Consider the following 23,973-nt stretch of genomic DNA (forward strand, 5'->3'; position numbering starts at 1 on the left):
GACCCAACCCCACATCTTCTTTGCGTTCGCCGCCCAATGGTAATATGAATTTGGGAGACCCAGCTCACCTCATCTGTCACCTTCTGCAGGACCACCTTCCTATCACTGTAACGCTGGCTACCTTCCCCCTCGCCCCCTCAACAAACGAGGTGACACCTTGTCCAGTTTATTAAAAAATGACTTGGGTAAAAAGACTGGCAGGCACTCAAACAAAAATAAAAATCGCGGTAGCATATTCATTTTCAATCGTCTGCACCTGACAGAGGGAGGTTGTCTCATCTTGCCAAGTCAGTCCTCACCCTCCCCACCAAGGTAGTGAAATTGTACCTACAGGGACCCCCCCTTCAGTCCCGCAGCACCTGCACCCCAAGTCCACCCCCACCTCTGCTGGGACACCATGATATACTCTTCTCTAAATTTCATTTATACCCAGAGAACGACCTGAATCTTTGGAGCAGCCTCATTATATTCCCCACCTACATACTCGGCTCTGAGATATACAACAATAGATTGTCCGCGTACAAAGATACCCTATATTCCATTCTCCCTCTCATTATCCCCTTCCACAGTCTCAAACTCCTTAAAGTGTAGGCCAGTAGCTTTATTGCTATTGCAAATAGCAAGGGGGACATAAGACATCCCTGCCTGGTACCCCAGTGCAGAGCAAAGTACCCTGAACTCATATTATTTGTGCGGACATTCCCCATTGGTTCCCTATAAAGTAGCCATACCCACGTCATAAACCTCGGCCCGATCCCAAATTTCTCTAGGACCGCCATCAAGTACCCCCACTCTACCGACTCGAACGCCTTCTCCTCATCTAACTCCACCACCACATCCATCTCCTTTCCCTCGGCCAGCGTCATGATCACATTTACTAACCTTCTAACATTCGAGAACAGCTGTCTTCCTTTCACAAACCCTGCCTGATCTTCTCGCCTTCGGGAGGCACCGCTCCAACCTAGCCGCCAGCACCATCGGCAGTATCTTGGCATCCACATTCAATAAAGATATGGGTCTATACCACCCACACTCCGTCAGGTCCTTGGCTTTCTTCAACAACAGGGCGATCGAAACCTGTCTCAAAGTTTGTCGTAGTACCCTCTTCCCTATCGCCTCCTCAAACATCCCCACCATCAATGGCGCCAACGTGTCTTTGAACTTCTTGTAATACTCCACTGGGAACCCATCTGGCCTTGCCACAATTGCAACCTCACGATTGCCTCCTTTCCCTTCTGTTCCCCCATCGGCCCCTCCAACCCAGCCCTATCCTCCTCCCTCAACATCGTGTACTCCAACCCATCCAGGAACTGCCTCATCCCTCGCTCCTCGCCTGGTGACTCTCACCTAAACAGCTTCTTATAAAATTCTTCAAAAACTTTAGTGATCTGCTCCGGAGCCACCACCTCCTATCCCGCACCTGGACTATCTCCCTCGCTGCCACCTCCCTCCAGAGCTGGCCTTCTCCCCCGCCTTCTCCCCATATTCATAAACTGCTCCCCTCGCCCGTCTCAGTTGGCACACCCGTAGACAACCGGTCAAAATCATTCCTCCTCCAACATCTCCTCTACCAACATTTGAAGCTCCTCCCGCTCCTCTTTGTCCAACGTGGTCTTAAACAATATCACCTCTCCCCTTTCTACTGCCTTCGGGGCCTCTTGCACCACCGCCTGCGTCATTTTCCCTGTACAGTCAAATCCTACATACTCCTCAATCACTGTCTCCATCTTATCACAGAAGCTTCAGTCCCTTAACCTCACATTCTCCATCCCGCCAACTGGCCTACCTCCCTCTCCAGGACTACATCCACCCAATGCGGTGCATGGTCCGAGATCTCTATTGTCGAATACGCTGATCCCTTGTTTCCATCCAGTAATGCCTTCCCTACCACAAAATAGTCTATACTCTAATACACTTTATGCACAGGGGAAAAGAATGAATACTCCCGCTCCCTTGGGTGCAAGAACCTCCATGGGTCCCCTCCTCTCATCTCCCTCATGAGCCCAGTCAGCCGCTATGCCCCATCCACCCCAACCCCCGCTGGCCGAGTGAGTGCAGCTGCGACCTGTCCATCCTCTACTCTTGCACTATATTTCAATCCCCTCCTATTAGCTTGTGTGTGTCCCAAGTCCGGGATGGCCTCCAGCATCCTCTTTGCAAACCTTGCATCATCCCAGTTGGAGCCATATGCACTCGCCAGTGCCACCAACCTCTCCTCCAATGCCTCTGTTATAATCACATATCTACCCCCTGGTCCGCTACCACCGTCTCCATCTGGAAGCTCACCCTCTTGCTCACCAATACCGCTACTCCCGAGCCCTGCTAGCAAACCCAGAGTGGAATACCTGGCTCACCCAGCTCTTCCTGAGCCTCACCTGGTCCTTCACCCTCAGGTGAGTCTCCTGCAGCATCGCTATGTCGGCCTTTAAGTATTTTAGGTGTGCAAACACCCTTAACCTCTTCACTCGGCCCTCCAAACCCCTCATGTTCCACGTTACTATTCTGACCGGGTCTCTCACTGCCTCTGCCCTTCCTATCCTCCATCATTATAACTCTGGTCCCTGCCCATTGGACTGGCCCACCCCGTCCTTTTGTTGACATCAAAACCTTAATCCCCCCCCCATCAAATTCCTCTTGAAAATGCCGATTTGGCAAGGTGGGATGATCTCCCTCTGTCACTGGCGGGTCGGGTACAGGCGGTTAAAATGAATGTGTTGCCGCGATTTCTGTTTATTTTTCAATGCCTACCGATTTACCTGCCGAAAGCTTTTTTCAGGGAGATTGAGGGAAGGATTACCTCGTTCATATGGGGAGGGAAGGTGGCCAGAGTGAGAAAGGTGCTGTTACAGAGAGGAAGGCAGGCAGGGGGTTTGGGTCTTCCGAACCTGATGTACTACTACTGGGCGGAGAATGTGGAGAATGTGCGGAGCTGGCCAGAGGGGTTGATTCCCAGTGGGTCAGAATGGAGGAGAGTTTGTGCAGGGGGTCGGGACTGAAAGCACTAGCAACAGCGCCGCTCCCAATAGCTCTGGGGAAATATTCCGGGAGTCCAGTAATAATAGCTTCATTGAAAATCTGGAGGCAGTTTCACTAACACTTCGGGTTGAGGGCAGGGTCAAGGGAAATGCCGAGGGGGAACCACAGATTTGAGCCATGGAGGTGGGGTGGAAATTTCTGGAAATGGGAAAAGAAGGGGATTAAGACGCTAAAAGATGTGTTTCTTAGGGGACGGTTTGCAGGATTGAAGGAGCTGGAAGCGAAGTATGGGCTGGAGCAGGGGGAAATGTTTAGATACATGAGGTTCGAGATTTTGCCAGAAAGGAGATACAGAGCTTCCCGGAGGAACTGGCCTGCACAATGCTGGAGGAGGGGCTGACGACAAGGGGATTGGAGAGGGGGGTAGTGTCAGCGGTGTACGGAGCTATTTTGAAAAATGATAAGGCACCACTGGAAGGGATCAAAGCAAAGTGGGAGGAAGAGTTGGGAGAGGTTATTGAGGAGGGGGCCTGGTGTGAGGTGCTCTGGAGAGTAAATGCCTCCACCTCATGTGCGAGGTTGGGACTGATACAGCTGAAGGTGGTATACAGAGCACACCCCTCACAAGGGTGAGGATGAGCTGATTCTTTGAAGGAGGAGAAGATGAGTGTGAGCGTTGCGGGGGTGCCCCGCTAATCACGTTCATATGTTTTGGTCCTGTCCAAAGCTAGAGGACTACTGGAAGGAGATTTTTAGGGTAATTTCCAAGGTGGTGCACGTGAAACTGGACCCGGGTCCCCGGGAGGTCATGTTCGGTGTGTCGGACCAGCCAGAGTTAGAAACGGGTGCGGAGGCAGATAACGTAGCCTTCGCCTCGTTGATCGCCCGAAGGCGGATCCTGTTGGGATGGAGAGCAGCCTTTCCGCCCTGTACCCTGGCGTGGTGGGGGGACCTTGAGAAGGTTAAGTTTGAACTAAGGGGAAGGACGGAGGGGTTCTACAAGTCATGGGCATTATTCATTGTGTACTTTCAAGAACTGGATAACATCGAACATTAGTTGGGGGGGATGGGTGGGAGGGTTGGGGGGGAGGGGGGCTGTGTGTATTATGGGTGACTATGGGTAATCCCTGATTCCTTTTTGTCATTTGTTTATGTAAACATGCAGGCTAATGTTTGGGGGTTGGTGGGAGGATGGGATCACTATTATTGTTATGGGGATTGACATATTTATTGCTGATTATTGTTTATTGTTGGTGGGTGTAAGTTTGGGAGAAAATGTGAGAAAGGAGGAGAATAAAAATATATATATTTTTTTTTAATTCCTCTTGAAAACACCTCTCCCAGTATCAATCCCATCCCCCAACTTTCACACCTCTCAGGCCCATCGAAACCTGTTCAACCAGGCTCCAATGACTGCGGCCTCTTCCCCCACCTTGCTAGTGTGAAAGCGTCTGCCCAGGCCTCCGTCCTACCAATACCCTCTCCCATGCCCAGTTCCTGAAAATTAACCATTGGACAAACATCTAAACAAACCCAATGCAAACCCAGAAACCCGCCATTGCGAGAAAGCCCAACTCCCATCCTTCCCAGGCATGCAACTTAAACCATAATAAGAATCGAGAAACAAAACTATATAGAACCTTTCACCTCCCTACCTTCAGTCCAAAACAAAATCCCAGTCCCATTTCTCATTTTAGCCCCAGTCCTTCACAAAAGCCTCCACCATCTCGAAGTGGAAATCTTTTGAGTTGTAGGTCACCCTCAACTTCTCTGAATACACCACGGCGAACCTCACACCACTGCTGTACAGTACCACCTTCACCCGACCGAAGGCCGCCCACCTTCTCACCAGCTCCACAGTTACGTCCTGGTATATACGTATATCAGCTCCTGTCCACAGCACCTCACACCTCTGTTTTGCCCAAATCTGGACCTCCTCCTTAACATGGTACTTGTGAAAGCAAATTATTGCCACCATTGGTGGTTCATTCGTCTTTGGCTTGACCTGAACGACCGATGACCTGTCCAGTTCATACGGGGAAGGTTCTTCTCCCTCCCCCAGTAACTCCGCCAACATCTTAGCAGTACTCAGACGGCCTGGGCAGACCCACAATTATTTCGTTCTGACGCACAGACCTTTCTCCAGGTCCCCCAACTTCGCTCTCTGTCCTTTGTTGGCCTCCGCCACCCATTGCAGCTCCTCACCCATCGAGGTGAACTGATTGCTATGCTGCGACAAAGCATCCTCCACCCTCTTCAACTTCTCTCCTTGGTGCCGCACCTCTGTCAATGTATCAAAATCGCCACCTTCACCGGGGCAATTGCCTCCTCCACCAATACCTTCATTGCTGCCATCATTTGTTTCCTCAGCACCTTCGTGTGTTTGGCAAAGTGCTTCTCAAATTCCCCGACCATCACCTCGGTCATCTTCTCCACAGTGAAGGGCGTGGCCCCACCCAGCGACCTAGCCTCCACTATCTTTCCTCCTGCTGGGCTGATCCGCTCACTGGTCAGCGAACCTCATTTGCCCCCTTCTTCCCATTGTCTTTTTTCTGGTTTTCGACATCCCCCTCCTTCCTTATGTCTTCCTGCACCTGTTCATCCAAAAACTGCCCCTATAACCGGGCATTAAATTCTGAAAAACCAAGCCTCGAGCAGGAGCTAATGTTCGACTTCCATCTAAATGCTGCCACTGGAAGTTCCCAGATAGGATGCTTTCTATTGTCCATCTATAAAAATTGGTAAGAATCATTGTAGACATGTCAAATTTCCTGAGGAAGTAAAGGCGCAGTTGTGCTTTCTTCGTCGACGTAGGATCGATGTGGGTGGACCAGGACATATTCTTGGTGATGTTTAACCCCAAAGAATTTGAAGCTGTCAACCATCTCCGCCTCGCACCATTGATACAGACAGGGGTGTGTACAACACTTGGCTTCCTGAAGTTGATGACGAGCTCCTTGGTTTGTTGACATTGAGGGAGAGAGTGCACCATGCCACTAAGTTCTATATCTCCCACCTGCACTCATCGTTGCTTGAAATCTGACCCACTACAGTCGTGTGATCAGCAAACTTGCAGATGGAGTTGGAGCCAAATTTTGCCACAATGTGTGTATAAGTGGCTAAGTATGCAGCCTTTCAGGGCCGCAGTATTGAGGGCTATCATGGAGGAGGTGTTGTTTATCCTTACTGATTGTGGTCTATGGATCAGAAAATCGAGGATCCAGTTGCAGAGGGAGGAGCCGAGTCCTAGGTTTTGTAGTTTGGATATGAGCTCGGCTGGGATTATGGTGTTGAAGGCGAGCTGTAGTCAATGAATAGGAGTTTGATGTAGGTGTCCTTGTGTTGAGATCCTCCAGGGATGAGTGTAGGGCCAGGGAAATAGCATCTGCTGTGGACCGGTTGTGGCAGTAGGTGAATTGCAGTTGATCAAGGCAATCTGAAAGGTTGGAGTTGATGTGTCTCATGACTAACCTCTTGTAGTACCTCCTCATAATAGATGTCAGGGCCACTGGTTGGTAGTCATTGAGGCACATTGCCTGGTTCTTCTTTGGCACCAGTATGATAGTGGTCTTCTTGAAGCAGGTGGGAACTGGAGCGGAGTAGTGAGAGGTTAAAGATGTCTGCGAACACAGTATGTAAGTGGGTGAGTGGTGTATGGTGCCAAGTGGGTGAGGCGATAGGGTGGCATGGAGAACATATGATCATGGAACCTTATGGATTGCCATTAAGTAGGTTACAGAGATCCTGAAGACACACTTCAAATGGCCCGATAGATCTGGAAGAGCTCTCTAGTAGAGCCAGCATCTTTTGCATCACTGTGGCTTGCTGCATGCTCGTAATTTTTCCAACTTCAAAGGATGGTTGATTTTTTAAAAAAGGAAGATGACAAGGGCCAGTGGAAACCAAGTCTTGAATTGAAGAAGACATCGAACACGATAATTTTTTCCTGCTGTTACATCTGCAGGCAGAGGTCATAAGAGACGGATTCAGCTAAGCTATTCTTGTGCCCACAGCAAAACATGTCCTGCCTTCAAGGCCCAACTTCTGAACATACATCCAATCATTCAAATGTTGACATTGAGGGCTGATGTGACACTTCTCTCAGACAGACTTATAGTTTAGCTTTTGTCCTGGCTACAAGGTTCGTCACCAATGGCAACTTCTGTCATTGTAGTAGTGACACGCATCCTCCTTGATCTTCACAGTCTGTCTGTGAAATCTGACACCATTGAACGCTGCTTCCCAATAATGTCCTCTGTGATCGAACAGATGATGCTTACCTCATAAGAGTGCCTCGACCTTCCAGGGGTCAGCCATGGGGTACAGGTCTCTGGTAGGAAAAGGGATAGGGATGTAAGGCAGGAATTCAGGGAGCTAGAACAAACAGAGTTATTATCTCTGGGTTGTTACCCGTGCCACGTGCTAGCGAGTCGAGGAATAGGGAGAGAGAGCAGTTGAACACGTGGCTGCAGGGATGGTGCAGGAGGGAGGGTTTCAGATTCCTGGACAATTGGGGCTCATTCTGGGGTAGGTGGGACCTCTACAAACGGGATGGTCTACACCTGGACCAGAGGGGTACTAATATCCTCGGGGGGGGGAGGTTTGCTAATGCTCTTCGGGAGGGTTTAAACTAGTTCAGCAGGGGATTGGGAACCTGAATTGTAGCTCCAGTACACAAGAAGCTGAGAGTAGTGAGGTCATGAGTAAGGTTTCAAAGTTGCAGGAGTGTACCGGCAGGAAGGAAGGTGGTCTAAAGTGCGTCTACTTCAATGCCAGGAGCATCCGGAATAAGGTGGGTGAGCTTGCGGCATGGGTTAGTACCTGGGACTTCGATATTGTGGCCATTTCGGAGACATGGATAGAGCAGGGCGAGGAATGGTTGTTGCAGGTGCCGGGGTTTAGATATTTCAGTAAGTTCAGGGAAGGTGGTAAGAGAGGGGGAGGGGTGGCATTGTTAGTCAAGGACAGTATTACGGTGGCTGAGAGGACATTTGATGAGGACTCGAATACTGAGGTAGTATGGGCTGAGTTAAGAAACAGGAAAGGAGAGGTCACCCTGTTAGGGCTTTTCTATAGGCCTCCGAAAAGTTCCAGAGATGTAGAGGAAAGGATTGCAAAGATGATTCTGGATAGGAGCGAAAATAACAGGGTAGTTGTTATGGGGGACTTTAACTTTCCAAATATTGACTGGAAACACTATAGTTCGAGTACTTCAGATGGATCCGTTTTTGTCCAATGTGTGCAGGAGGGTTTCCTGATGCAGTATGTCGATAGGCCAACAAGAGGCGAGGCCATATTGGATTTGGTACTGGGTAATGAACCAGGACAGGTGTTAGATTTGGAGGTAGGTGAGCATTTTGGTGATAGTGACCACAATTCAATTACGTTTACTTTAGCGATGGAAAGGGATAGGTATAAACCGCAGGGCAAGAGTTATTGCTGGGGGAAAGGCAATTATGATGCGATGAGGCAAGACTTAGGATGCATCGCCTGGAGAGAAAAACTGCAGGGGATGGACACAATGGAAATGTGGAGCATGTTCAAGGAACAGCTACTGCGTGTCCTTGATAAGTATGTACCTGTTAGGCAGGGAGGAAGTGGTCGAGTGAGGGAACCATGGGTTACTAAAGCAGTTGAATCACTTGTCAAGAGGAAGAAGGAGGCTTATGTGAAGATGTGACGTGATGGTTCAGTTGGGTCGCTTGAGAGTTACAAGTTAGCTAGGAAGGCTCTAAAGAAAGAGCTAAGAAGAGTCAAGCGAGGAAATGAGAAGTCTTTGGCAGGTAGGATCAAGGATAACCCTAAAGCTTTCTATAGGTATGTCAGGAATAAAAGAATGACTAAGGTAAGAGTAGGGCCAGTCAAGGACAGTAGTGGGAAGTTGTGCGTAGAGTCCGAGGAGATAGGAGAGGTGCTAAATGAGTATTTTTCGTCAGTATTCACACAGGAAAAAGACAAAGTTGTCGAGGAGAATACTGATATACAGGCTACTGGACTAGAAGGGCTTGAGGTTCATAAGGAGGAGGTGTTAGCGATTCTGGAAAGTGTGAAAATAGATAAGTCCCCTGGGCCGGATGGGATTTATTCTAGGATTCTCTGGGAAGCTAGGGAGGAGATTGCTGAGCCTTTGGCTTTGATCTTTAAGTCATCTTTGTCTACAGGAATAGTGCCAGAGGACTGGAGGATAGCAAATGTTGTCTCCTTGTACAAGAAGGGGAGTAGAGATAACCCGGTAAATATAGGCCAGTGAGCCTTACTTCTGTTGTGGGAAAAGCCTTGGAAAGGTTTATAAGAGATAGGATGTATAATCATCTGCAAAGGAATAATTTGATTAGAGATAGTCGACATGGTTTTGTGAAGGGTAGGTCGTGCCTCACAAACCTCATTCAGTTCTTCGAGAAGGTGACTAAACAGGTGGATGAGGGTAAAGCAGTTGATGTGGTGTATATGGATTTCAGTAAAGCGTTTGATAAGGTTCCCCACGGTAGGCTATTGCAGAAAATACAGAGGCATGGGATTCAGGGTGATTTAGCAGTTTGGCTCAGAAATTGGCTAGCTGATAGAAGACAAAGAGTGGTGGTTGATAGGAAATGCTCTGACTGGTGTCCAGTTATTAGTGGTGTGCCACAAGGATCTGTTTTGGGGCCGTTGCTGTTTGTCATTTTTATAAATGACCTGGAGGAGGGCGTAGAAGGATGGGTGAATAAATTTGCAGATCACACTAAAGTCGGTGGAGTTGTGGACAGTGCAGAAGGATGTTACGATTTACAGAGGGACATAGATAAGCTGCAGAGCTGGGCTGACAGGTGGCAAATGGAGTTTAATGCAGAAAAGTGTGAGGTGATTCATTTTGGAAGGAATAACAGAAAGGCAGAGTACTGGGCTAATGGTAAGATTCTTGGTAGTGTGGATGAGCAGAGAGATCTCGGTGTCCATGTCCATAGATCCCTGAAAGTTGCCACCCAGGTTGAGAGGGTTGTTAAGAAGGCGTACGGTGTGTTAGCTTTTATTGGTAGAGGAATTGAGTTTCGGAGCCATGAGGTCATGTTGCAGTTGTACAAAACTCTGGTGCGGCCGCATTTGGAGTATTGTGTGCAGTTCTGGTCGCCACATTATAGGAAGGATGTGGAAGCATTGGAAAGGGTACAGAGGAGATTTACAAGAATGTTGCCTGGTATGGAGGGAAGATCATATGAGGAAAGGCTGAAGGACTTGAGGCTGTTTTCGTTAGAGAGAAGAAGGTTAAGAGGTGACTTAATTGAGGCATACAAGATGATCAGAGAATTAGATAGGGTGGACATTGAGAGCCTTTTTCCTCGGATGGTGATGTCCAGCACGAGGGGACATAGCTTTAAATTGAGGGGAGATAGATATAGGACAGATGTCAGAGTTAGGTTCTTTACTCAGAGAGTAGTAAGGGCGTGGAATGCCCTGCCTGCAACAGTAGTGGACTCGCCAACACTAAACGCATTCAAATGGTCATTGGATAGGCATATGGACGCTAAGGGAATAGTGTAGAGGGACTTTAGAGGGGTTTCACAGGACGGCGCAACATCGAGGGCCGAAGGGCCTGTACTGCGCTGTAATGTTCTATGTTCTATATGTTCCTACCCTTTTCCTCATCCATGTGCTGTCCCTCCGAACCATTAGCCAAAATCTTCTCGCCTTGTTTGTGTCTGGGATTTTCCAGTGCTACTGACAGTGAATGGAGTTTAGGCTGGAGCGCCAGATTTTCTGTTCTGGCTTGTAACGAGTCCAGCCACGGACAAAACTGGAGAATCCCGCCCATCATCTCAAGGTACAGGGTTAGCTTCCATTTTATGTTAACATTTGACCCCGCAGCCACTCTTGACTGCGCAACCACAGATGTGCTTTCTGAAGTGGATAAACTGAAATTCTCTTCAACTCATCAGCAGAAATATTGCCCCTCATTCTTGTTTCAACATTCTCCAAAGTCTTGCCCCGCACTGCATTCTTTTTAAAAATAAATTTAGAGTATGCAATTATTTTTTTTCCAATTAAGGGCAATTTAGTATGGCCAATCCACCTATCCTGCAAAACGTTGGGTTGTGGGGATGAAATCCACGCAGACATGGGGAGAATGTGCAAACTCCACATGGACAGTGACCCAGGGCCGGGATTCGAACCCTGGTCCTCGGTGCAGTAGGCTGCAGTGCTAACCACTGTGCCACGTGTCGCCATCCACGGTGCATTCTTTTTTTTTTATAAATTTAGATTACCCAATAATTTTTTCCAATTAAGGGGCAATTTAGCGTGGCCAATCCACCTACTCTGCACAGTTTTGGGTTGTGGGGGCGAAACCCACGCAGACACGGGGAGAATGTGCAAACTCCACACGGACAGTGACCCAGAGCCGGGATCGAACCTGGGACCTCAGTGCCGTGAGGCGGTTGTGCTAACCACTAGGCCACCGTGCTGCCCTCACGGTGCATTCTTAACCTACCTCTGACAGCTGTCCATGCCAGTGTTCAACATCTGGTCTTCTTAACTCTGGTGTCCTTTGCAGCCTACATTTCCTTTCACATCACATAACCGTAAGAAATCCTAACTGCATGCTCTGAAACCGTTCCTTAAACATTTCCATCTTGCTTCCTTTCTTCCCATCTTCAAAAACATCCTTGATATCCATTTCTGTAACCCTGCCTTGGGTTTCTCCACTTCCTTTACTTGGGCTGCTAAATGTCTATTTTCACCATTGTAAACTACCATGGATCATTTTACTGTGACGAAGGCAGTGAATAAATGCAGGTTGTTGTAATTATTTGACACTTATTTTGCTTTTTACAGATGCCTTAAAACATTGCTTCTTGAGGGGAATCCTATCCGAAAGCTGCCAGTGGAGCTTGGTTAGTGTGAAATTCTAATTCTATTAAATGGTTCAATATACTTTTTTATACCAGTTAGTGTGGTTAAAAACAAAACTTGACACATCAAAGTCAAAATAGTTAGCCAAGTTAGTGATCCTCCTGCATAATACTTCAAGACTGTTTTGCATCGCATGACAAGTTTCAATTTGTTATAGTTCACTGTCTTCCTATTCACTATTGCAAATTTAACATCTCTTGCCTTATTCCCTTCTCTAAACCGCCACCACCATTCCTCAGTTTAGAGTTTGTGCCTTTGTCATACTTCTCTTTAACCTTTTCTGTAACAGTGATCCTATTTTTTTGTTTTAATTGGTGACAGTAGGCTACTCTGAAAGAGTTAACAACTGCCTCTGCAGTGACAAAAAATCATTACTTACATTGATGTTTCCCTCTTTCGATAGAGTATGCTTTTAGTCACCAATCTATGCTATGCTTACTCCAGCTAATTTTGCAAATTGCAGATGTGAGCCTCTTGGTTTTTCTCAGCAATAAAACACATTAGTAAACTAACACCCTACCTATCCCTCAGTAGATAAGACTGCATTGGCACAACATGAATCTTTAGTTGCTGCATGTGCACTCTGATTCTGTTTTTCTGCTTGAACGTTTTTTCCCGTGGTTTAAAAAATAGATTACCTTAATCTTGACCTTCATCAACAAGATGCCCCAACATGCCTTACTGTCGTAAATACATGGGACATGGCTTGTAAGATTGTTGTCCGATATTGAAACAATGGAGATCATTATTTTGAATTATGTGTCCTGCAGTCTTCCTGGGAAGCCTACCATAATCCCAATCTCCTCATAGTGACTGAGGACTCAGCAGTTTACCAGATTGAATTTAATACATTCTTAATGCACCACACCATTTACGTTCTTCCAGGATCTCTTTCTACTGGACAGGATAGAAGAAAGTCTATTGTCTTAGAAATATAACTTTCCTAACCCCCCCCCTATGTTTCTCTCTGATTCAATCAGCCTTTCTTTATTTTTATCAGTATTAACTGGTTTTGCTCACAGGTAGGCTGGAGTATAGTTGTAACAATAAGCATTATTCCATTTGAAGTCAAAGAGTGCACCTTGATCTAGGAAGTTGGATCACCGTTTGGAAGAGAAGAACCAGAGGCTTTTGAGCAGTGCACAGTGGTGGGGAGTGGAGTGGGCGAGGAAAGGGGAGTGGGGTGGGCGGGGAGGAGGGGAGCGGGCGGGCAAAGGGGAGGGGAGTGGGCGGGCAAAGGGGAGGGGAGTGGGAGGGCAAAGGGGAGTGGAGTGGGAGGGCAAAGGGGAGTGGAGTGGGCGGGCAAAGGGGAGTGGAGTGGGCGGGCAAAGGGGAGTGGTGGGCGGGCAAAGGGGAGTGGGCGGGGAAAGGGGAGTGGAGTGGGCGGGGAAAGGGGAGTGGGCGGGCAAAGGGGAGTGGAGTGGGCGGGGGAAGGGGAGTGGGCGGGCAAAGGGGAGTGGAGTGGGCGGGCAAAGGGGAGTGGGCGGGCAAAGGGGAGTGGGCGGGCAAAGGGGAGTGGGCGGGGAAAGGGGCGTGGAGTGGGCGGGGAAAGGGGAGTGGAGTGGGTGGGGAAAGGGGAGTGGAGTGGGCGGGGAAAGGGGAGTGTAGTGGGCGGGGAAAGGGAAGTGGAGTGGGCGGGCAAAGGGGAGTGGAGTGGGCGGGCAAAGGGGAGTGGAGTGGGCGGGCAAAGGGGAGTGGAGTGGGCGGGCAAAGGGGAGTGGAGTGGGCGGGGAAAGGGGAGTGGAGTGGGCGGGGAAAGGGGAGTGGGCGGGCAAAGGGGAGTGGAGTGGGCGGGGGAAGGGGAGTGGGCGGGCAAAGGGGAGTGGAGTGGGCGGGCAAAGGGGAGTGGGCGGGCAAAGGGGAGTGGGCGGGCAAAGGGGAGTGGGCGGGAAAGGGGCGTGGAGTGGGCGGGGAAAGGGGAGTGGAGTGGGTGGGGAAAGGGGAGTGGAGTGGGCGGGGAAAGGGGAGTGTAGTGGGCGGGGAAAGGGAAGTGGAGTGGGCGGGCAAAGGGGAGTGGAGTGGGCGGGCAAAGGGGGAGTGGAGTGGGCGGGCAAAGGGGAGTGGAGTGGGCGGGCAAAGGGGAGTGGAGTGGGCGGGCAAAGGGGAGTGGAGTGGGCGGGCAAAGGGGAGTGGAGTGGGCGGGCAAAGGGGAGTGGAGTGGGCGGGCAAAGGGGAGTGGAGTGGGCAGGCAAAGGGGAGTGGAGTGGGCGGGCAAAGGGGAGTGGGATGGGCGGGCAAAGGAGTGGAGTGGGCGGGCAAAGGGGAGTGGAGTGGGCGGGCAAAGGGGAGTGGGATGGGCGGGCAAAGGAGTGGAGTGGGATGGAGAAGGGGAGTGGAGTGGGATGGAGAAGTGGAGTGGGATGGAGAAGGGGAGTGGAGTGGGATGGAGAAGGGGAGTGGAGTGGAATGGAGAAGGGGAGTGGGGTGGGATGGAGAAGGGGAGTGGGGTGGGATGGAGAAGGGGAGTGGGGTGGGATGGAGAAGGGGAGTGGGGTGGGATGGAGAAGGGGAGTGGGGTGGGATGGAGAAGGGGAGTGGAGTGGGATGGAGAAGGGGAGTGGAGTGGGATGGAGAAGGTGAGTGGAGTGGGATGGAGAAGGGGAGTGGAGTGGGATGGAGAAGGAGTGGGGTGGAATGGAGAAGGGGAGTGGGGTGGGATGGAGAAGGGGAGTGGGGTGGGATGGAGAAGGGGAGTGGGGTGGGATGTAGAAGGGGAGTGGGATGGGATGGAGAAGGGGAGTGGGGTAGGATGGAGAAGGGGAGTGGGGTGGGATGTAGAAGGGGAGTGGGATGGGATGGAGAAGGGGAGTGGGGTAGGATGGAGAAGGGGAGTGGAGTGGGATGGAGAAGGGGAGTGGAGTGGGATGGAGAAGGGGAGTGGGGCGGGATGGAGAAGGGGAGTGGGGTGGGATGGAGAAGGGGAGTGGGGTAGGATGGAGAAGGGGAATGGAGTGGGATGGAGAAGGGGAGTGGGATGGGATGGAGAAGGGGAGTGGAGTGGGATGGAGAAGGGGAGTGGAGTGGGATGGAGAAGGGGAGTGGGGTGGGATGTAGAAGGGGAGTGGGATGGGATGGAGAAGGGGAGTGGGGTAGGATGGAGAAGGGGAGTGGGGTAGGATGGAGAAGGGGAGTGGGGTGGGATGGAGAAGGGGAGTGGGGTAGGATGGAGAAGGGGAATGGAGTGGGATGGAGAAGGGGAGTGGGATGGGATGGAGAAGGGGAGTGGAGTGGGATGGAGAAGGGGAGTGGAGTGGGATGGAGAAGGGGAGTGGGGTGGGATGTAGAAGGGGAGTGGGGTAGGATGGAGAAGGGGAATGGAGTGGGATGGAGAAGGGGAGTGGGATGGGATGGAGAAGGGGAGTGGAGTGGGATGGAGAAGGGGAGTGGAGTGGGATGGAGAAGGGGAGTGGGGTGGGATGTAGAAGGGGAGTGGGATGGGATGGAGAAGGGGAGTGGGGTAGGATGGAGAAGGGGAGTGGGGTAGGATGGAGAAGGGGAGTGGAGTGGGATGGAGAAGGGGAGTGGAGTGGGATGGAGAAGGGGAATGGGGGGAGGAGAGAGAAAGGGAGTGGAGGGTGAGGTGAGAGGGAAGGGACGTAAAGAGGGAAGGGAAGGGGGAAGGGCCGAGGAGGGGGAAGGGTTGTGGAGTTGTGGAGTGGATTAGGAAAGGGGAAGTGGGGAATGGAATTGGAATGGGATGGGGATGAGTTGGAATGGGAAAGAGGAAGTGGAATGTGGAAGAGGGATTAGAATGGGGAAGAGCAGGGGATTGGAATGGGGAAGGGCAGGGGATTGGAATGGGGAAGGGCAGGGAGTCGAATGGGAAAGAGGAGGGAGTGGAATGGGAAAGGGGAGGGAGTGGAATGGGGATGTGGAGGGAGTAGATTGAGGTTGGGAAGAGGGGATGAGAGTGGAGAGCAGTGGAGATGGGATGGGGAAAGGAATGTTGAACTTTAAAATTTAAGGTAATGACCATTGATAATGTTTGCGCTTACCTGTTTAATAGTTTCCAGAATTCGGTAAAGTGTAATGGCAGTTGTTAAGAAATAATCTAGAGGGAGGAAAATCATTGACAATAATTGGTATCTTTACATGTAATAACTGACAGATAACCCATTCCAAGTGTGGGACAAAATTTCTACGCTGCATAATCACCTTCTTCAAAATCAGCCTGTTTTGCAGGTGACTCTCTTATTCTACAAATTGCAATTCATCAAAGAAACTCCCCAATTTCTGAAACATTCTGGGAGTTCACAAACTGGTTAGGTCACTTTATTCAGACAAGATTTCTTTTCCATTTCTTGTTCATACAATACAAATCGACTATGGCAGTTTCCATTGTTAGAGGTGGATTCTTTCAATAAGAAGTTAAACCAATACCAACACTGCTGTCTCAGGTGAACGTGAAAGATCCCATGTGTCACTGGTCAGGTTTGTGTGTTTTATTGTTGTCCATGATTGAAGTGTTTTACATGTGTGGGGCTTGTATGTTTTCTTGCCCTCAGATGGTTTGTCCCAATTTAAATTATTCCAGCAGTCAGTCTTTATGATTTTAAATTTAAAGATTATTTATTAGCACACAATTCTCTGGAGGTTTAAACACAACTTGCACACTATCTCTCATACACAAAGAATTGATATAGGGTGGTGCAGTGGTTAGAACTGCTGGCTAACAGCGCCAGGGACCCATGTTTGATTCAAACCTTGGGTGACTGTTTGGAGTTTGCACATTCTCCCCAGGTCTGCTTGTGTTTCCTCCCACAGTCCAGAAGTGTGCAGGTTAGGTGGATGGGCCATGCTAAATTGCCCCTTTGACAAAGTTATCCAGACTTGAAACGTTAGCTCCCTTCTCTCTCCACAGATGCTGTCAGACCTGCTGAGATTGTCCAGTATTTTCTGTTTTAGTTTCAGATTCCAGCATCTTCAATATTTTCTTTTATATAAATTGCCCCTTAGTGTCCAAGCGGTTCGGTGGGGTTAAGGGGGGAGGGAAAGGGAGTGGGCTTAGGTAGAGTGCCCTTTTGGAGGGTCAATGCAGACTCAATGGACCAAATGGTCTCCTTCTGCTTTGTAGGGATGCCAAGATTCTATCTAGATGAAGGAAAAATACAATATGATTACAGTCTGGAATTATTTCATTCTCTTTTCTTGGCAGGCATTTTGGATGAATTGATGCTTTAGCTTGGGTGGAGGTCTTGTAAATGCAGAGGAGTGTTCGTAGGCTGTGAGACTTCTTGTAGTTGGTTTGCCAGAAGGCCAGCTCTCAGGCGAACTTGAAGTTGGGACAGATTGTGGGAGAATCCTTCTCCCACTTTCAATATTATAACTGATTTTGGCTTGGCTGTGTCAATGGCACCATTCCCAGAACAGCTTCTGCTGTTATTTTTAACAGTGGGTAACAAACATGGCTGCCATAGCCATGTGATCTGATACAAGTCCAATTTCCTATTCCAAATAGGGTGGAACATTAGGCCTGTATTGTGGCTTTTCACATCCTGAGAGTGTCAAGACAGCCAAGGCCTTTGTGAGGAATTCCACAATACAATGCAAGGTGAAAGAAATCCATTTAATATTTGACGAACACCCAATTGAGTTTAGGTATTTCTATTGGCCATGGTGAAGCCGTAATGAATCTGCTGGTATAGCCCTGTTTGCTGACAGTTCATCCTTAACAAAAGGATGTGTGAATGCCATAAGTGGCTCTGATTTTACCGATTTAATTAGTTATTTGCCTGAGTTTCATGTCTGTTTGGAACTAATATTGTTAATTCAGAAGATATGCTACAGTCATCTTGGATTACTTTTGGTGTCCATTTTTTAAACAAAATCCAGCTTTAAATTTTGTAATATATTCATGCCTGTGCTGGACATGACACATTACTTTTGAAGAAGAGCAGGGAATTTAACCTTGGAGTCCTGGCCAATATTTTACCTTCAAGATATGGCAGAAAATCATGGACCAGAGATTGAGAAAAATAGTACAAATCCATGAAGGTCACCAAACCACTAATTCATTCATTGAATCATCTTTGCTATACTGTATTTAACTTTAGTGGTATTCTGTATAAGGACTTGAATCCTTTATGCTGGTTTCTCAATTAACAAGGAATGACAAAATATGGCAGCTCAGGCACTGACTGAAATTCAACAGGTATCTCATTAATCCACTTGAATCAGATTCCTGTTACATCGACAGTACAATTCTCCAATAGGTAAATCTTTGTGGATTATGTTCCATTTATTGGTGGTAAGGATTGAGCTGCTTAGCCAGCAGGCGACTGCTGCAGGCTGCTTAGAAATGGGTGACTTAAGACTTAAAATAGTTTTTTTCGGCATTAATATTGCTCCTGAAGTAAAGAAAAATCAATACCTAACCAAGCGCTTCTCCCCTAGAATTGACTCCTTTCTCGTACCCACCTCTTTCTTCCTGCAGCTACTGGTTGCCACACCGGAGCTGACAGATTTTAGGGCCCCTCCAATTGGTAAACTGCTCAAAATATATTAGCGATTTGCGCCAGGTTGGTACTGAGGCCCTGCAGATGGCCATCTCCGCTAATGAGGAGCATCAAGAAGGCACCGGTTTCTTGTACGCATTACAGGCTGAAGCCTAAAATTAGCCCCAATACCTCCTGCTGTAAGAACCCCTTGTGAAATTATTTGGAAAGTCTTGATTTTGGACAAAGGGCACAGACATTCAAAAATACCAGAAGATGGTGTGGGAGGTTGAAAACGTCAACCTGAGCTATGAAGTTTTCTTCTCTGAGCTCTGAATTTGTGGATGCAATCACGGAGAGGGAATTTTGGCTTTTATGTGGCACATGCTGTACCAGGCCTGAGAGTGATTGACACTGAGACTGACAAAATATTTTGACTTTCCAGAGCTGAAATCCTCACTTTGAATCCAAAGTTTTGTTCTCAGCTCCTCTCAAAAACTAAAATTACTTTCACCTGTAATTATTTACTTTAAAATTGTGGCTGTTATGTTCAAGAGCAGGATAGTTATGAATGTTTTTGTGCACACTCCATTCTTTGGCAAATTGGGATTATTAGTAGGTAATTTTATCAAACTGATTTATTTTCTAATAGGTAATCTGACTTCATTGAAGGCCCTGAACCTCAGAAAATGTCCAATCGTGTTTCCTCCTGAAGCTGTCATGCATCAAGGATTAATTGCGATTCTGGCCTTCCTCAGAATGCCAATAGTAAAAGCTGGACATGATACAGGTACAAAATAGCAATCGCACCATCAGTGTTGAGGAAAGATAATTACACTTGTATACCAAAACGTTTATCTGTTACTTTTAGAATGTTTTCAGTTTCATTCTTCACATTCATGTTTTTAAGCGGACTGATATAACGTACTCTAATCTATATTAATTTGTGCTTCTGCAACATTAACTTCTGTAGGTAGGTTTATACTGTAATAGTGTGTGACCCGTACCGGCTGACGTTATCCATGAAGGTCCCGGCGCCCTCTCAACCTTGCCCCTCGCCTGAAGTGTGGTGATCCTCAGATTAAATCACCACCAGTCAGCTCTCCTCCTGAAAGAGAAAAGCAGCCTATCGTCATCTGTGTCTATGGTGACTTTAGTGTGTGACAAAATGAACAGTGACATATACGTCAGAGTATGCACCAGAAATAGTTTAGGTGTTACTGCCTTACTCCTCTCTCTCTGTTATAACCTGCCTGCTTACCACTTGCTGGGGACTAATGGCAATCCCACAGGTCTTTGGGAGTTTGAGCTTGCCCAATGAGGGGGGGCGGAGAAATCATTAGCAGATTCCCTGCAGAAATAAAGCTGGCCAGTTTGGAACCGGCTAGAGGTGACTGAGCTGCAAGGGAGCTGCTGCTGCTGTTGTATATGTTATTGTAAATAAATATTATTTATTTCTATCCTTCAACTCGTGCTGGATCCTTCGTGGCCCTCACAAAACTGGCGACGAGGGTTAAAGTGAAAGGCTATCTACACTGCTGAAGCCACCTCCCTGGATTTTTGTTGGATACAGGTTGGAAGTTGTTTTCTATTGCACCATGCCTCTGTATGGACATTTGGATGTTATTGACGCTGCGCTGGAAAGCTGGAACCAGTACGCCCAACGGATGCGTTACTATTTTCGGGCAAACATCACCGAAAACGAGCGCCAGATTGTCATGTTGCTCACCGCCTGCGGCCCGCATACGTTGGGGGTGATTAGGAGCCTTACGCACCCAGTTGTGCCGGACACCAAAACGTTTGATGAACTTGTGAACTTAGTGGGGCAACATTTTAACCCAACTCCGTCCACGATAGTCCAGCGTTACCGGTTTAATACCGCTGAGAGGACCCTAGGAGAATACCTTGCCGAGTTTCTATCCAGGCTATGCAGTATGCGGAGTACTGTGACTATGGTGAGACCTTATCAGAAATGTTACGCGACCGTTTGGTTTGCGGTATTAATGCGGCCACCAAGAGAAAGTTGTTCGCTGAGCCAACAATGACTTTTCTGCCGGCCATTCAAATAGTATTGTCCCGAGAGAGCGCAGAGCGGGGAGTGCAGGAGCTACAGGGAATGGAGGTGCATGCCTTGGGGTGCAACTCCTTCTGTCCGAAAGTGCCCCGTGCTCCCCTGCGGTACCTTGGGCGAGGTGATATCCGGATCGACGCCAGTGGCCGTTGGACATTCCTCCCCGAAGGGAGCCTTCTCCAGAACCAATGGATGAGGAGCCATGTCTGTGTCAGACTTGTGGGCGCCGACCCCTTCATGGACGGCGGTCCTGGGGGCGCCAGAGGTACCGTTGTTCCGACAGAAACTGGGGCCAGCCCAGGGGCCGTCCCTTCCATTTGGATGAACCTGCGACGACTACTTTCCGAGGACGTGGAGACGGAAGGCGACTGTCTGCAGCTGCATTGTGTGGCAGCTCCCCGTGTGGCCCCCATTAAGGTGACAGTACGGGTCAATGGTCACCTGCTTGAGATGGAGTTGGACACTGGCGCCGCGGTCTCCGTGATCGCCCAGAGGACATTCGTCAGCATCAAGCAGGGTATACAGACCCTTCCATTAACCGGCACACAGGCCTGGTTGGCCACCTATACGGAGGAGCCATTGGACATTGCAGGAACTACGATGACCCCTGTTGTTTATGGACGCCAGGAGGGGCGTTTTCCACTTATGGTGGTGTGCGGCCACGGGCCCAGCCTGTTGGGTCGGGACTGGTTATGCCATTTGCAGCTGCAGTGGCAGCACATCCTCCAAACAGTTTCTGGAGGGTTGACTGAGGTGCAAGGACGGTACCCAGATGTATTCCAGCCTGGTTGGGGAAAATTAAAGGAGCCGTAGCCGTATCCAAATCAAACCAGGAGCCACGCCTTGCTATTTCCGGGCGCGTGCGGTGCCTTACGCCTTGCCGACAGAGAAGGTAGAAGGGGAGCTCACTCGTTTGGAGACTTTGGGTATTATCAGGCCCGTTTTGCTGACTGGGCAGCACCAATTGTACCTGTAATGAAGCCAGATGCCACAGTTCGCTTGTGTGGCGACGATAAACTTACAGTGCATACGGCTTCCTGGCTTGACCAATATCCAGTGCCTCGTATCGAGGATCTCTACGCGAAGCTTGCAGGCGGTCTCTCATTCACAAAATTAGATACGAGTCACGCCTACCCCACTGTTAGAGCTGGGCCCTGCCTCCCTGCATGAATATACACAGTTGCCCTTTGGGTTATTCTCTGCCTGCGCTATTTTGCAACGCATCATGGAGGGCATTTTGAGAGGTTTACCGCGTGTCGCTGTCTACTTAGACAACGTTTTGATTACAGGGACATCGGAGCAGGAACATTTGGAAAATTTGGAGGCTGTCCTTAGAAGTTTTTCGGAGGCTGGAGTCCGTTTACGTCGCACAAAGTGCATCTTTCAGGCTAAAGAAGTGGTCTACCTGGGTTATTGGGTGGACCGCAAAAGTTTGCACCCCGTCGCAGAGCAGGTGCGCGCAATTCAACAGGCCCCCGCCCCGACAGACACTTTGCATCTTTGTTTTTTTCTCGGCCTCGTAAACTATTCGAGAAGTTCCTCCCCAATCTGGCAACTACGCTGGCCCCATTGCACCTTCTGCTAAAGAAAAATTACACCTGGGTTTGGGGTCAGCCTAAGAAACCGCTTTCCGGTGGGTAAAATAACAATTGTCATCGTCTGGGTTACTAACCCACTAAGATCCTGGAAAGCCTGTGTTCATCACATGTGATGCATCCCCGTATGGTATTGGGGCTGTCCTGTCCCACAAGATGGAGAACGGGGCCGAACGGCCGATAGCTTTCGCCTCCCGCACATTGACTGCAGTGGAAAAGAAGTATGCGCAGATCAAGAAGGAGGGCCTGGCGGTGGTTTTTGCGGTGAAACGCTTCCACCAGTACGTGTATGGCCGCCACTTCACTATTGTGACTGATCATAAGCCTCTGCTGGGACTTTTCTGAGAGGATAAACCAATACCGCCCATTGCTTCCGCACGGATCCAGCGCTGGACTTTGTTGCTCGCTGCCTATTAGTATTCTCTGGAACACAAACCAGATAGCGAATGCCGACGCACTGAGCCGATTGCCTTTATCGACCGGCCCCATGTTGACCCCCACGACCGGTGTGGTGGTTGCAACCCTAAATGTTATGGACTCCTTGCCTGTCAAGGCATCACAGATCTGTGAGTGGACACAGACGGAGCCAGTCCTGTCAAAGGTTCGGCACATAGTCCTGTATGGTGGGCAGCATAAACAGCTCACAGGCCAGTTGCGGGCATTTTCCTCCAAGCTGTCAGAATTTAGCGTGGAAGACGGTATCCTGTTGTGGGGGGACGCGTGTGATTGTCCCGGAAAAAGGACAAGAGCTGATACTAAGAGACTTGCTCAATGGGCATCTGGGTGTGTCCAAAATGAAAATGTTGGCCTGGAGTTACGTTTGGTGGCCAGGCCTCAACACCAACATTGAGAAGGTGGCCCAAAACTGCTCCATTTGCGAGGAGCATCAGAAGCTTCCGCCGGCCGTGCCCCTCCATCAATGGGAATGGCCAGGGTGGCCTTGGGCTGCTTGCCTGCTGATTTCACCAGCCCTTTTCAAGGATCCATGTTCCTTCTATTAATCGATGCCTAGTCTAAATGGTTAGAGGTGCATAAGATGGGAGGCACAATGTCCTGCGCAACAATCAAGAAGATGCGTTTGTCTTTCAGTATGCATGGCCTCCCCAAGGTGCAGGTCACGGATAACGGCACTGTGGTGAATGTATAGTACTAGTAATTCACCATTGTATTAGTATCATGTTCTGCCATTGTGTTACAGCTATGTTATGTTGTTGACCTTGTGGGCTCCACCTATGGGCCATTGTGTGGCTTCATCTACAGGGGGATATGTTGGGGCATGTACGGGCTCCGCCCATGGCTCCTCCCCTTGAAAGGAAGTATAAAGAGCAGTTGACCTGTAGGAGGTTCACAGTATTGTACCAGTCGCAGGCAGGCTCTGTTCTAAGCTGATTAAAGCCTTGATTTGCTTCTACTCGTGGCTTTGAGTGAATTGATGGTCGCATCAGGCACTCCGTTCACAAGTGAGGAGTTTGCGAGGTTCATGAAGATGAACGGCATACGCCATATCCGCACCGCCCCATACCACCCGGCTTCAAATGGGTTGGCGGAGCGCGCAGTGCAGACATTCAAACGAGGCCTAAAGAAGCAGTCTTCCGGGTCGATGGACACAAGACTGGCTCGTTTTTTGTTTTCATATAGGACCACCCCTCATGCGGTGACTGGGTAGCTCCTGCGGAACTCCTAATGGGCCGCAGACTTCGCACCCGCCTTAGCATTTTTTTCCCGGACATTGGCGCAAAAGTACGCCGCACTCAAGAACGGCCGGGACATGTTTTTTCTCGGCATCGCCGATTCGGCAGTTTGCGCCCGGTGACTCCGTGTTCGTTCGGAATTTTGCTGGTGATGCCCATTGTTTCTTTGGCGTAATCTTTCGCCGATCGGGCCCTATCTCTTACCATGTGCAAGCCCAGGGTCGTCTTCAGCGCAAGCATGTAGACCACGTTCGGTCCAGAAGACCATCCCTTACAAAGATTCCCCGCCCCCGGAGCTCATTTCTATAGCCACAGAGACC

At 49.2% G+C, this 23,973-nt stretch overlaps 1 protein-coding gene across 1 annotated transcript in view; it reads left to right on the forward strand.

Moving 5' to 3' along the window:
* Positions 1-23,973, forward strand: part of LOC119950982 (leucine-rich repeat-containing protein 27-like) — a 141,937-nt gene that overhangs the window by 25,713 nt on the left and 92,251 nt on the right. The window contains exons 3-4 of the mRNA XM_038774015.1: positions 11,785-11,843; positions 18,949-19,086. Of these exons, the coding sequence (XP_038629943.1) occupies positions 11,785-11,843; positions 18,949-19,086 (197 nt within the window). The remainder of the gene's footprint in view (positions 1-11,784; positions 11,844-18,948; positions 19,087-23,973) is intronic.

This window comes from Scyliorhinus canicula, chromosome 16 (genome assembly GCF_902713615.1).
Source record: "Scyliorhinus canicula chromosome 16, sScyCan1.1, whole genome shotgun sequence".
NCBI lineage: Eukaryota > Metazoa > Chordata > Chondrichthyes > Carcharhiniformes > Scyliorhinidae > Scyliorhinus > Scyliorhinus canicula.